Here is a 14,994-nt window from a genome sequence, read left to right on the forward strand (position 1 = left end):
TTGCTTTCTTTAAGGTAGCAACCATCTGATCCTCGGTGTGTGTTGGGGTATAGATGGGGAGAGTCGGAGTGTTGGTTTGAGTTTTTTTTTTGTTATATAGGAGCTCTATTAACTATAAAATAAATACAAATAACGAACGTATCCAGTGTTGTTCTTTAAGCATACCCGACAACCTACAAGGTTCAACAAGGAATTTATCAATATTAAGTTTGTTTCTAAAAGGGGCTCGGTGCGCACCAGTTTGGCCTTACAGTCGTAATGAAAGGTTATAGTCCTGTTTAATGTAATACACATTTTGGAGTATGTAATACTCTGATCTTTGTTCTTGAAACATTAATCATAAATTTAAGTGTGCAATCGCACTAAAGCATTTCAGCATGGTATTTTGTTTCTACTTGTGTTTGAACCGACTCTGAATAGAAAAGGGGGACATGCTTCACAAGTATTTGGACCTTGCCGCACTTCCTCCAGACATTCGTTGTCTTTATTTTTTTTATACAGATATATAGAAATAGTGACTGACATTGACAACGTCCGGCATTGGTTGTATTGTCGTCCATGTATATGTGAAGAAACATACGTCGTTGCAACGTTTTCATTGAACGTTTTAACAACGTAAGAAAAAGACGCCGTGACAACGTTCTGCATTGGTTATATTTTGGTTCACACAACCTTGTAGCAACCAATCTCTGAATATACAGATTTAGGTTGTGACAACGTAGCCTCACAATGTTGTAGCAACGAAAATTCAAGTCACAAAAGACTAAAAGTACTTCCTCCTTGGTGACCTCAGTTGCATGTTTATCGGATCGTGATAACAAGTTTATGGGATTGGTTTATCACATCAACGTCACCGTCTGGTTTCTGAGAACCGCGTTCTGTAATTTCCCATGGCGTAATCTATAGCTCGTGTGTGGCTACATGTGTATGTGGGAGTAGCACCGACTCACACCATGTGTCTTTCTCCAAATCATTTTAAGATTTATAGATGACATTTCCTAAACGTTGCTATGAGAAGCATAAAATGGGGACAGGGTATCTGATTAGCTGGTTAGGTCCGCGGAACACTCATTCCAACACTAGTGTCGTCTCTGTACGATATGACCTCGACCACCACATGACTGTCACATGACCAAGGAGTCTGTCGTGAACCTGATTTGATTTATTTTAAATTGTTCCCGTGCTTATCAGCAAACCTGTCCCATCCCTCATTACGTCACTACGTCACACAGTCGCGTGTGGAGAGACGGGTGTCGGGACACAAGGTAAGTTAGAGTGTTACACTACATACAGGGAGAGAGAGATATGTGGCATTCTGCTGGAACATACATTAGTTCCTCAAACTGGAGAGGTCCATTGTTTTTCAGAAATAATCACCCACTGTGTGAAACTGGTCAGTTTAGTCACATCGAGTCCTTGGAATCTACTTTAACCCAGGTCGAAATGGAGTTACATTAGGTTGAGATTGTGAGAATAATTTACACGTTAACCATTTCTCGTCACGAGTAGTTTATTGTTTGCATTACCCATCGTCAAGTTTTAAGTAGATAAGAAACAGTTTACGCTTATAACAGAGGCGAAGTCGCATTTCATAATATCCAAGCGCATGTGAAATGGCATCAAATCCGTGGAATTGTACCTGATCACATACAGTCTACTCAATGCGAAATAGTCGTTTAAGCGGCATTATGTCTTTGACAATTTAAGCAATGCAATACATGTTGGTGATAAATATATATTTGATTCCTATATAATAGTATAACAATGAATTCAAAATGTCTTGGCATTGTTGTTAATAAAAAACAACATCGAAGTCACTAGCTCTCATGACTAGGAAAAGCAATACAGATTATAGGGACATTCAGTAAATAATTCAATAAACTAAAATATCTAGTCAGTGATGGCACCATGGTTGAAGATACAAAATAAAAGCACGTGTTTTAACAGGAAGAACACTGCAGTGTACAATCAGTTACAAAGTATGACAGAAAACACCATTTGTAATCTTCTGGAGAGTATAACACAATTATGACTTTTCTACGACAACAGCACAAATGCACATTTGATAAGACAGAAGTATAGCAATTGCTTCGAAGATAGCTTTGCGAACGTGTCCATGATTGCGTGAGTCCTGGTACAAGTTGTTAACATTTTGCACCCAAATAGTTCCTAGTAACCACGTATTACACATGGGTATGCAGTCTATTACTGAATCACTAGGATGGTCACTAGATCACTGGTATTGTCACTGACACCAACATCAGCTGTCAACAGGTCTTCACTGAGGCCTCCGTTGTCATAGCAAGGAATGTGTGCAGCTGGACACATACCATGATGACACAGGTCGTGGTGTGGGGTCTGTTTATTGTTCACCCTTGATGACAAACTGACACCCTGGTGAATCCCCTTGGGTGTATCTGGGTGGTTACAATAACTGAACCTTTAAATTACTAAACCTGTCTCTTTCCCGGTCCAGTGCAGAGTGAAGTGTCAATGAGAAGTGCAGGGGTGAAAACAAAAAATAGGACACTGAGATTTTAAGCTAGCCACTCAAAAAGACACCTGGGCTTACACTTTGATTGACCACCAATGATTACCTATCTACGCTACAATACAGTTGTCAGACCCAATAAGTAAACACTGACAAAAGAGCTTTAATGGTGAAACTTAACTTACAACTGCTTAAATATCTTATACAGCCTGAAATGAAAATACAATATATGATTGTCAGTTACTTAAGTATCTGAAGATATACAAAATAAAGTAAAACAGATGATTAATTAAAACATGATCACTATAAAAACAGAACTACTCTCTACAACATTCACAAGATCGTTCACTCTTATCAGGAATAGGAATGTCTACATTGCTGTTTACATGCAGGGATAGCAGATGATTTAGTCAATCGTACTTACAAATCTTAACTGTGTAGTCCATTATCGTAAACAACATGTATGAACGATATTTTATTTGGGTCAATAGAAAAAATGCCCTAGATTTCATATTACAAATCTCATTTGGCAGAAACTTGATTGTGGAAAAAGATGAATGAACATGACGAATTGGAAAAAGTAGTTCCGACAAGCATTTCCCTTCCTATAATGGTAATACGCAGTCATACAAACCTTGTGACCAGTGTTTCAATATCCAATGACAATATTTCTAATACATATTTTTAGTTTTTAAAAGCCAATATCATATATTGCACTCCAAATTTTCAGATATTTAACGTCAATTTTCTCTGTATTTGATAGACCTTTTCAATGAATCATCATGAGGGGGTGCCTCCAAAATGTCAGCCTCTTATTTCTACCTAATATTAAACCAATCTCTTAAAACGGACAATATCATTCCCAAAGTAGCTTGAGTGCTATTTTCCATTGTAAATGAGTAGTACAATCTCCCACTAGGCCATCGAGTTTCTCCAACTTTCCATATCTTTAAGCACCGAGTACAGAATCCCCTTTTCAAGCTCTCCTTCAATGACTTTACTGAAACCTTTCTTGTGTGCTTCAACAGAACACAAAATCAATAATTAAAAAGTGAAATGAAGAGGTGATAGTACGTTTCAGAAACTAAAGTTGAAAGGTTAGAATTAAGTGACATCGGTGGATATATAGTTGTTGCTGAAATTGATAGTGACAGTGATGAGAGTAACTTTGAAGGTCTTATTGTATGTGCTGCCATTCGAACAAGATCAGGGGGACGGGTCGCTTAGCTGTCTAAGGCGCCGCAATTCGCTATGAAGAGTTGTGTCCCTTGGGCACTCCAAAAACGTAGAGATTGCGGGTTCGAATCCTGGTTTGCCCCGGTTATGTTTCTAGGTTTGTCAGCAGCATGCCCGTTCTCGAGGGTTTCCACAAAGTGGTGAACTTCCTGGACATGCATCACTTCGGGTTTTCCTCCCACATTAAGCTGACACGCCCACATGTAACTGGAACACTATACACTCCAGCTTGATAACGGTGTAAGAATATAAATCCCAACGTCGCTAAATGCAACAAACCAGAAGTTGTTATCTATAAAAGTTGCATGTTTTCTTCTTTACTCACCAACTGCTGCGGGCGGTGGTGTAGCCAACTGGTTAAAGCGTTCGCTCGTCACGCCGAAGACCTGGGTTCGATTTCCGACATGGGTACAATGTGTGAAGCCCATTTCTAGTGTCCCCAGTCGTAATATTGATGGAATATTGCTAAAAGCGGCGTAAAACCACACTCACTCACTCTCCAACTTCTGCCAATCAAACAGTTAACTGAGAGACTGTTCAAAGGAGCTTTAAGCACAACGCACCAACTCATTTAAGCAGGACAGATCTGTACAGAGGAACTCGCCTTGCTTTTAACATGTTCAAGTCACTTGTTCAGTGTTAATGTTTGTATGCATTATGATTGGTCACTACTGTCAATAATAACTATATTGTCATTGCTATCAGATATTCAATATTTCAAAATCTGCACATCACACAATAAAAATTGAATTAACAATCAATTTCAAAGTCCCTAAAATACATGAATGATATTAAACAGTTATTCCTTTGTTTCAGATGGCTGCCGCCAGAAAGCTGGAGAGTCTGAATGAGAACTTCTTGACCTGTTCCATATGTAGGGAGGGATACAAAGACCCCTGTACTCTGACCTGTGGCCACACCTTCTGTAAGGGCTGTCTGGGGGAATTCCTGAAGACCAAACAAGACGCCATCAGAGCCAAGTCCATCCCGTGTCCCTACTGTCGTCAGATGACCCGAGTGCCCAGGCCTGACAGACCAGTGGAGGAGTGGGTGAAACAGATCAAGCCCAGTTTCCTCATGCAGGGACTTCTGGACACTCTAGCCTGTGGGGGAAATACTGATCATGGTAAGTAAATGTGATCTAGAAGAAACCGAAAGATCACAATATTCTTCCCAAGATCCCTGGCCGCATCTCACCAAAAGACGGTATTAGTTGCCACTCTGCCAGATGCTCGACATTAAAGGGATAAAAGAGGGACTGGTAGACTATAAAGTCAGTAAACTGTGTGTGCGTGGTGTATCCATGTTATACTCCTCTATCTCAGTGAGCTGCTACCATAAAACCGGATTTTATCCGGACTGGTAAAGGAGCGACACACACAAGCCTGCACGCACGTCACTACATAAGTGCAATAATCTTCAAAGCGATGTTAAACCTATATTTTGAATTACATCGTCGCCGATTCAGTTTCCACTGAAACAAGAAACCAAAATAGAATATCTTAAAGGAGATGGACTGTGACGCTATCATACAGCAGGTTCTCTATCCTGAATGACTGAGGTAATACCAAACCAGGTTCAGTCTATGTACGTTCAAGCGTCAAGGTGATCGAAAACTGCTTACTGTAGATAAAAGTAATGAAGGCGAAACTGAAGGGTCACCTATACCTAGAATAAACCTTAGTCATTTCAGTTTCGAAATCTATACATGTAGATTATCCCAGGGTACAGAAACTTTCGGGACACTGTGTACGTTGAACCGCACAATGGTCAGAATTAACATTTACACTTGATTCACCCTATGTACATTTATATCTTCCAACAAACGTTATTTCATTATTGTGTTAAACATTGTACGTTTAATGATGTGACAGGTTTAACCAAGACTTGTTCAGATACAGAAAACCCCTGCCATCCCTGCCAGGATCTTGGAGACAGTCATCCGGCAAACTTCTACTGTCAAGACTGTCATGTGCCGCTCTGCAAGAGATGTGTGAGGATGCATGCATCTCTTCCTGGTACGTCGAACCACGTGATTGCTGACCTTGGTGGAACAGTAAAGGTCACTAGACGACAGAGGTGCACGGAACACAACGAAGTCATGGATTTCTGCTGCAAAGACTGTGATAGAGCAATATGCCACAAGTGCTTTGTCATATACCACGGGAAATGCGACTCTGTGGTCACTCTTCAGTCCATAATGTCTGAGATGAGAAGTGTTCTTACACACAATAAGGGATTGATTACACAGAGCTTTGACGACACTGGCAGATCACTTCAACAACACAGATCACAGATTGATGCGATCAGCCACAACAAAGACAAAATAAAGTCACAGATCAGACAGGCCTCACAGAAAGCCATGGACGTGATTAAACAGAAGGAGAAACAGCTGCTGGAGGAGCTGAATGAGATGACAGAGAAGCAGTCTGGACAACTGAGGGGGCGGATAAAGTCAGGGGAAATAGACATGCAGATGTATCAACAATATATAGAGTACATCACCCAGGTGTTGAAGTCTGGGAGTGAGAATGACATGTTTGACGTTTACCAGATGTGTCAGTCTGGGGCAATCAAAGAGGCAACAGACAGGGATGTCACTTTCACAGACAGTGTTCCTGATTCAAAACTTATATTTGTAAGTGAAATAGATGAGAGGAAATTACACAAGGATGTACAACTTGGTAGAATGCAACAGAACGTTTGTTACGTCATGGATACGCGACTTGGTAAAATACAGTGTGGCAAATTTGACGTCATGTGCAGACCAGTGTTACACAAGACAGTCGGCATTAGGGTCGATGGCGACAGGTTGCAGACGTATCCATATGACGCCACAGTCCTGGTTGTGGATGGTGAGGAGACACTGGTGGTCACTGACTACAACAATACATGTCTGAAATCCTTCTACACAAAGAATAACATATCACGACACAGTAAACTGGATCTTGCAAGTAACCCAAGCTCTGTGACGAGGCTGAGTGACAACCAGGTGGCTGTATCATTCTGGTCACACAATGAGATTGTCATAGTACGGGTGACCCCCGATCTTGTACTACAGTCAAGTGTCACAACAAAGAAGGAATACATATGCCAAACAGCCTTGAATCCTTCAACATTAGCAGCAGGTTGTGGGGACCATCCCTGTGTTGACATCCTGGATATATCAGGGAGAGTGATGAGGTCAGTCAGTAGATTCAACTCTGGGAAGAACCTGATATGTCACCCATTCTGCCTATGTGCTACAGACAGGGGCAACATCCTAGTGTCAGATTCTGGCTCACACTCTGTCTACTGTATCACACCAGAGGGAGATGTTGTGTTCACCTACACCCCTACAGGAGAGAGTAGACTGAGTTTACCACGAGGTATAACAACTACCAGCACGGGACACATCCTGGTGGCGGACTACTTGGCACACAAGGTGGTACTACTGACACCAGCAGGGGAGTTTGTCAGAGACCTGCTGACGTTACAGGATGGAATACGGTATCCATGCGGCTTGATGTTCTGTGACTGTAAACTGTATGTGGGGGAAGTCGAAGGAGGTGTTGTGAAGGTATTCAACTGCAGGATTCCCCAGTGAGACCCCAGGAAGCAAAACATACTCCGATCGTGCGCAGATTTTTATAATGAAAATTCAGAAATATGCCCAAAATGAACAGTTTGTTTTGTGGAAAATACCCCAAACGCCAAACACATTTGAACATAGATTACAGTGAATGAGTGAATATGATAATACGCCGCTTTAAGCAGTATTCGAGCAATACCCTTACAACGACGTGGGCACATTGTAGCCATGTGACCAGCCGAAACTGAGACATCGGCAGGACGAGCGAACATTTGTTTCCGCATACAAATGACAAGCGCACATAGATAATGGATTATTAGATCAGTTGTAGTGGCATTTTTCAGTTAAATGTGGGGACAAGACCGACATTATGCAGGTCAAAGACCTTTACATCTTTGGAGAAACCCACAAGCGCGGAAACGGTGCTGACAAACCTCGAAAATTAATCAGGGCGAATCTGGGATTCAAACCCACGACTATAGGTTCCTGTCACGTCGGCGCCACAGGGTACCTCATACATTCTGGAAGGCTAAGGAATTTAACCCTGAATATTGCACTTACTAAAACAGCTACACGTTCACTTACATTATCTAGGAAGACCGTTTACTAGCGTTACCATCAGTGACTCTCGTTGATAATACTTTTACTGGTGCTTGAGACATCCACCTAAATACCCTATAAACATCAAGTATGTATTTCATGACTGTAGAAAATGTATTTATTTTTTACTTTATACAGCTACATTTCAATGTTTGGTGGGTTTTAATATAATTTATATGTTTTAATGATGTTTTAAGAAGATTCTCGTTAGCTTTACCAGACTGGATATTGTTCATTTTTATTGTTTAAATAACATGTTATATTTATATTATGTACAATATGTGACAGTATAATATCATATGTATTATCTTATATGTTCTTACATTTACTAATGCCTACACACTTCCACAATTTGTAGACTGATAGGATAACCACTATCATTAATGTGAAAGTCATATTTCATGTATATTGAATAAACTTTTCATACGCATTTAAATGTTCCATCTGTGAGTTTGTTTGCTGTTTTACGCCGCACTCAGAAACATCGCAGCTATGTGACGGTGGTCTGTAAATGCTCGAGTCTGGAGTCAGCGAGCCTGACCGCCCGATTCCGTAGGTCGCCTCTCACGGCAGGCATGCTGAAGACCAATTCTAACCAGGAATCTTCACGGGGTTGATGAGCCCTGGATGAAGTCAAGTTTCACTTTTAACTTTGTACAATGTTTCTTCCATTGTTGTGTGCTTAGTCGCATATCTTCTCGTCCATGAGCGCGCTTCGTAATTGAAATTCCACTTGAGTAAGTAAAGACACATGAATTATCTCCCTTTGACCACGACGTAGTTGGTGCCAAATGTTCGTTAAATGTTCGTACTTTTAACGGCGTCAATCGTTTTGCAGGCCGACAAATAGAAACAGACAAGAACGCCCTGCCCCTGGTGCTCGGAAAATCAATTGCCATGATTGTTTTAGATTGTAAAAATCGATATATGCACCAGGGATGGAAACTTGTACTTTTAGCTTTTTATAATTTTCATATCGATCCTTTAAACCCGATGCTTCAATTCTTAATGACATTCACCCAGGACGGTTTTGACAAAACAAAAGGCTGTGCCTGTCGTAAGAGGTGGGTATGTTTGTAAAGGATCAAAACCTTCTTTTCGGTCTTGACGAAGCTTCGCCCTCCCTAATTTCCCTTCTCCCAGGGCTTACATTTCCCGTCAAGACCGAAAAGGAGGATTTGATCTGACTTATAAACCATCAAATTAACTTAGAACCGTGTTAATGAATATCAATGATTCTCATATGACTGGTGTGTCTCGCTTTCATGAACGCTGTTTACGCGGCGGTAATCAATCGCACAAACGCAACGCACGTGCATTTGCTGCACGAGCAGGTTATATCTCGGTCAAGTACACGTGGTTTCATTCACATGTGTTGGAGAAATGGCCGAGGAAGGGGAAGACCTTTTTATTACACAGTCCACATTTATCAATGAAATTTCCGAAAGTGATGCTCGTGATGCTGATAAAGATGATGTAGACGATTTTGCGTTTCGCTTTGGAGAGCCATTGTGTGAGAGGGACATAGAAGAAAAATGTGCCATACAACAAGATTATACCGTGGTGAAGTTAATAAGCAAATGATCTGCGAAGTAACAGGTAGGTATAAATTTGTAAAAATAAATATTAAGCAGAAAACACATTTCTCGGTCATTTTTCGGAGAAATCAGTCCACATGGTATTTTATTATTTGGGATACTTGAAAGTGCACGAAATGATCATTGGAACATTGCAGAAAGCCGTAAAATCAATTTGTTTTATCAAGTGTTCTTAAGGTATCAAAATGGTGATGCAGACTTTTCACCAGCTATAAATCGGATGAACCTGATGACTGAAAATTTGCTGAAAACCGTTTAAATAAATCTGATAACCGCGATATGACAACAAAATGTTGTATGTTTTGAAATGTTCATAGTATTTTCGAAAAACCTCTTATCTATGTACTCTAGCAAGCGGGTCAGATGAATATGTATTATATCACTGTTTGAACATATGTTTCAGGGCATAGAAGTGATGCCGTACGTACGTATAAACGTACTTCAGACGAGCAAAGGAGGACCCTGTCGGACATCATTGCCAAAAAGAGGAAGCAGGATGCTAGCTCTGAGCCGACGCCGATTGTAACTGAAACGTCTAAGCCCGAGCCTTCCCCCGAAAAAGATGAAATGGACATTGGTTGTCGTTTTGTTCTCAATTTCACTTTTCATTAAACCTACTTCATAAGTGTTGCTTTCATAAATTTGCACTTTGGGGCATTTGGGAAACGAGGTTTGCCCTTAGGCTCATCTGCACAACGCGATTTTAGTGCTAAAACTTTTTTAAACTACTTAACTTGGGAAACTCAAACATTAGCACTTAAATCGCTTTGCGCATCTGAAGCCAGATCTTACCAGCGGAATGCCCAGGTCTTACCAGCAGAATTCCCGGGTCTTACCAGCAGAATGCTCAGGGCATTCTGCTGGTAAGACCCGGGCATTCTGCCGGTAAAACTTGTGGGAACGATAGCAGAGTTTACCTCCGCAAAGAAGAGACTGTCTGAACAATGGAGTGACGTCATCAAAAGTTTATAAGTCGTAAAGGTGACTAACGGGATCGGGTAGTCAGGATGATTGACTTGTTTGATGCATGTCATCGTATCCCAACTGCGTGGATCGATGCTTATGATGTCAATCACTTGATTGTCTGGTCCAGACCCGATTATTTACAGACTGCCGTCATGTAGCTTCAATATTACTGAGTTTGGCGTTAAAGAACAAACAAAACTCTAGTTTGTGGTGAGGGAGGGAGTCAGTCATGCTCTGTTATAATGGTGACTGAGTGTTACAACGTTTGACACTGATTGTGTGTCATTGCTGCCGTCATCAAAAGTCGAGTGCAAGGATTGCTGTAAATAGAGCCCACGACACATGTGGACCCGTGTTATTGCTGTCAGCCTGTGGTCTGCATGTCCCGTATTCGACTGTTTGTATACAGGCTGATATCACTGAAATGTTGCTGACTGGGGGACGTCCATGTATCTCCGCTGAGCTTCTCGATGATCCCCGTGTTGATGGCCATACACTATGTATACACGTACAAGTACGGACAATGATATGGTGTTAAGTATTGTTGTTTGTGGTAAAAAAGACACATCAGAATGTCTACACCAGTCATTAAGGTATGTTAATGTCTTAGTGCTTATATATATGGACATACAGATATATTCCGTACAGGTGCAACGGGTGGCTGTTCAGAGTTGCGTCCCTTGGGGAAGCCAGAAACCTTTGATTGTGGTTGCGATTCCCGGTTTTATTCGATTATGTTTCTAAATCTGTCAGCACCATACCCGTATACGTGATTGTTGCTTTCCCAGTATCGGTAGATTTCTTAGACCTGCATCACTTCGGACTTTCCTTCCACAGTAAGCTGACAAACCGAGATATGACTGGAATACTGTTCAAAGCGGCGTTGAAACAACGCTCTCAGTAATTCAATTTGTTTCTAGGAGGGGTGCCCGGGTTTTTTTTGGGTTTTTTTAAACACAGTTCATAATCATATTTAAATACAAATCTCAACCTCCATCTGTATTTAAAAAGTGTACATTATTCATCCAATAGGTTACTAGATACATTACTGCCCTGCTCACAACACATCCAACAGCTTATGGGGCGGTCGGGTAGCCCAGTGGTTAAAGCGTTCACTCGTCACGCCAAAGACCCGGGTTCGATTCCTGACATGGGTACAATGTGTGAAGCCCATTTCTGGTGTCCCCCACCGTGATATTGCTGGAATATTGCTAAAAGCGGCGTAAAACCATACTCACTCACTCACTCACTCCAATATATTATATCAGATGCATTACTGTCCTGCTCACAATACACCCAATAGCCACTAGATGGATTACTGCCCTGCTCACAACACACCCAATAGCCACTAGATGCATTAAAGCCCTGCTCACAACAGATGCAATAGCCACTAGATGAATTACTGCCCTGCTCACAACACACCCAATAGCCGCTAGATGCATTACAGCCCTGCTCACATCATATCCAATAGACACTAGATGCATTACTGTCCTCCTCACAACACATGCAATAGCCACTAGATGAATTACTGCCCTGCTCACAACACATCCAATAGCCACTAGATGCATTAAAGCCCTGCTCACATCACATCCAATCGCTTACACTAGAAAGATTACTGTCCTGCTCACAACACATCCAATAGCCACTAGATACATTACCTCCCTGCTCACAACACACCCAATAGCCGCTAGATACATTACTGCCCTGCTCACAACACATCCAAAAGCCGCTAGATACATTACCTCCCTGCTCACAACACATCCAATAGCCACTAGATACATTACAGCCCTGCTCACAACATATCCAATAGCCGCTAGATGCTTTACTGCTCTGCTCACAACACACCCAATAGCCAACTAGACGCATTACTGTCCTGCTCACAACACATCCAATAGCCGCTACATGCATTACTGCCCTGCTCACAACACATGCAATAGCCGCTAGATACATTACTGCCCTGCTCACAACACATCCAATAGCCGCTAAAATCACTACTGCCCTGCTCACAACACATCAAATAGCCGCTAGATACATTACCTCCCTGCTCACAACACATCCAATAGCCACTAGATACATTACAGCCCTGCTCACACGTATCCAATAGCCGCTAGATGCATTACTGCTCTGCTCACAACACACCCAATCGCCAACTAGACACATTACTGTCCTGCTCACAACACATCCAATAGCCGCTACATGCATTACTGCCCTGCTCACAACACATGCAATAGCCGCTGGAAACATTACTGCTGTGCTCACAACACATCCAACAGCCGCTAAAATCATTACTGCCCTGATCACAACACATCCAATAGCCGTTAGATACATTACTGTCATGCTCACAACACATCCATTAGCCGCTAGAATCATTACTGCCCTGCTCACAACACATCCAATAGCCGCTTGATACATTACTGCCCTGCTCACAAAACATCCAATAGCAACTAGATACATTACTGAACTGCTCACAACACATCCAATAGCCGCTAGATACATTACTGCCCTGCTCACAACACATCCAATAGCCACTAGATACATTACTGCCCTACTCACAACACATCCAATAGCCGCTAGAATCATTACCTCCCTGCTCACAACACATCCAATAGCCACTAGATGCATTACTGCCCTGCTCACAACACATCCAAAAGCCGCTAGATACATTACCTCCCTGCTCACAACACACCCAATAGCCACTAGATACATTACAGCCCTGCTCACAACATATCCAATAGACGCTAGATGCATTACTGCTCTGCTCACAACACACCCAATAGCCAACTAGACACATTACTGTCCTGCTCACAACACATCCAATAGCCGCTACATGCATTACTGCCCTGCTCACAACACATGCAATAGCCGCTAGATACATTACTGCCCTGCTCACAACACATCCAATAGCCGCTAAAATCACTACTGCCCTGCTCACAACACATCAAATAGCCGCTAGATACATTACCTCCCTGCTCACAACACACCCAATAGCCACTAGATACATTACAGCCCTGCTCACAACATATCCAATAGCCGCTAGATGCATTACTGCTCTGCTCACAACACACCCAATAGCCAACTAGACACATTACTGTCCTGCTCACAACACATCCAATAGCCGCTACATGCATTACTGCCCTGCTCACAACACATGCAATAGCCGCTAGATACATTACTGCCCTGCTCACAACACATCCAATAGCCGCTAAAATCACTACTGCCCTGCTCACAACACATCAAATAGCCGCTAGATGCATTACCTCCCTGCTCACAACACACCCAATAGACACTAGATACATTACAGCCCTGCTCACAACATATCCAATAGCCGCTAGATGCATTACTGTTCTGCTCACAACACATGCAATAGCCGCTAGAAACATTACTGCCCTGCTCACAACACATCCAATAGCCGCTAAAATCATTACTGCCCTGCTCACAACATATCCAATAGCCGCTAGATGCATTACTGCCCTGCTCACAACACATGCAATAGCCGCTAGAAACATTACTGCCCTGCTCACAACACATCCAATAGCCGCTAAAATCATTACTGCCCTGCTCACAACACATCCAATAGCCGCTAGAATCATTACTGCCCTGCTCACAACACATCCAATAGCCGCTGGATACATTACTGCCCTGCTCACAAAACATCCAATAGCCACTACATACATTACTGAACTGCTCACAACACATCCAATAGCCGCTAGATACATTACTGCCCTGCTCACAACACATCCAATAGCCGCTAGATACATTACTGAACTGCTCACAACACATCCAATAGCCGCTAGAATCATTACCTCCCTGCTCACAACACATCCAAAAGCCACTAGATGCATTACTGCCCTGCTCACAACACATGCAATAGCCGCTAGATACATTACTGCCCTGCTCACAACACATCCAATAGCCGCTAGAATCATTACTGTCATGCTCACAACACACCCAATAGCCGCTAGATACATTACTGTCATGCTCACAACACATCCAATAGCCGCTAGATACATTACTGCCCTGCTCACAACACATCCAATAGCCGCTAGATACATTACTGCCCTACTCACAACACATCCAATAGCCACTAGAATCATTACCTCCCTGCTCACAACACATCCAATAGCCGCTAGATGCATTACTGCCCTGCTCACAACACATGCAATAGCCCCTAGATACATTACTGCCCTGCTCACAACACCTCCAATAGCCGCTAGATACATTACTGTCATGCTCACAACACATCCAATAGCCACTAGAATCATTACTGCCCTGCTCACAACACATCTAATAGCCGCTAGATACATTACAGCCCTGCTCACAAAACATCCAATAGCCACTAGATACATTACTGCCCTGCTCATAACACATCCAATAGCCGCTAGATACATTACTGCCCTGCTCAAGACACATCCAATAGCCGCTAGATACATTACTGCCCTACTCACAACACATCCAATAGCCGCTAGAATCATTACCTCCCTGCTCACAACACATCCAATAGCCACTAGATGCAATACTGCCCTGCTCACAAC

General features: G+C 42.3%; 1 protein-coding gene across 1 annotated transcript; it reads left to right on the forward strand.

Annotated features, from left to right (window-relative positions):
* Positions 1-1,187: 1,187 nt before the first annotated feature.
* On the forward strand, positions 1,188-10,152 carry LOC124116793 (probable E3 ubiquitin-protein ligase MID2). The gene is made up of 3 exons (XM_048388516.1): positions 1,188-1,265; positions 4,544-4,853; positions 5,623-10,152. The coding sequence occupies exons 2-3, from the start codon at positions 4,544-4,546 to the stop codon at positions 7,311-7,313; spliced, it is 2,001 nt and encodes a 666-aa protein (XP_048244473.1). The 5' UTR covers positions 1,188-1,265; the 3' UTR covers positions 7,314-10,152.
* The last annotated feature ends 4,842 nt before the right edge of the window (positions 10,153-14,994 follow it).

Source organism: Haliotis rufescens, unplaced genomic scaffold (assembly GCF_023055435.1).
Source record: "Haliotis rufescens isolate VD_foot unplaced genomic scaffold, xgHalRufe1.0.p SCAF_72, whole genome shotgun sequence".
Classification (NCBI taxonomy): domain Eukaryota; kingdom Metazoa; phylum Mollusca; class Gastropoda; order Lepetellida; family Haliotidae; genus Haliotis; species Haliotis rufescens.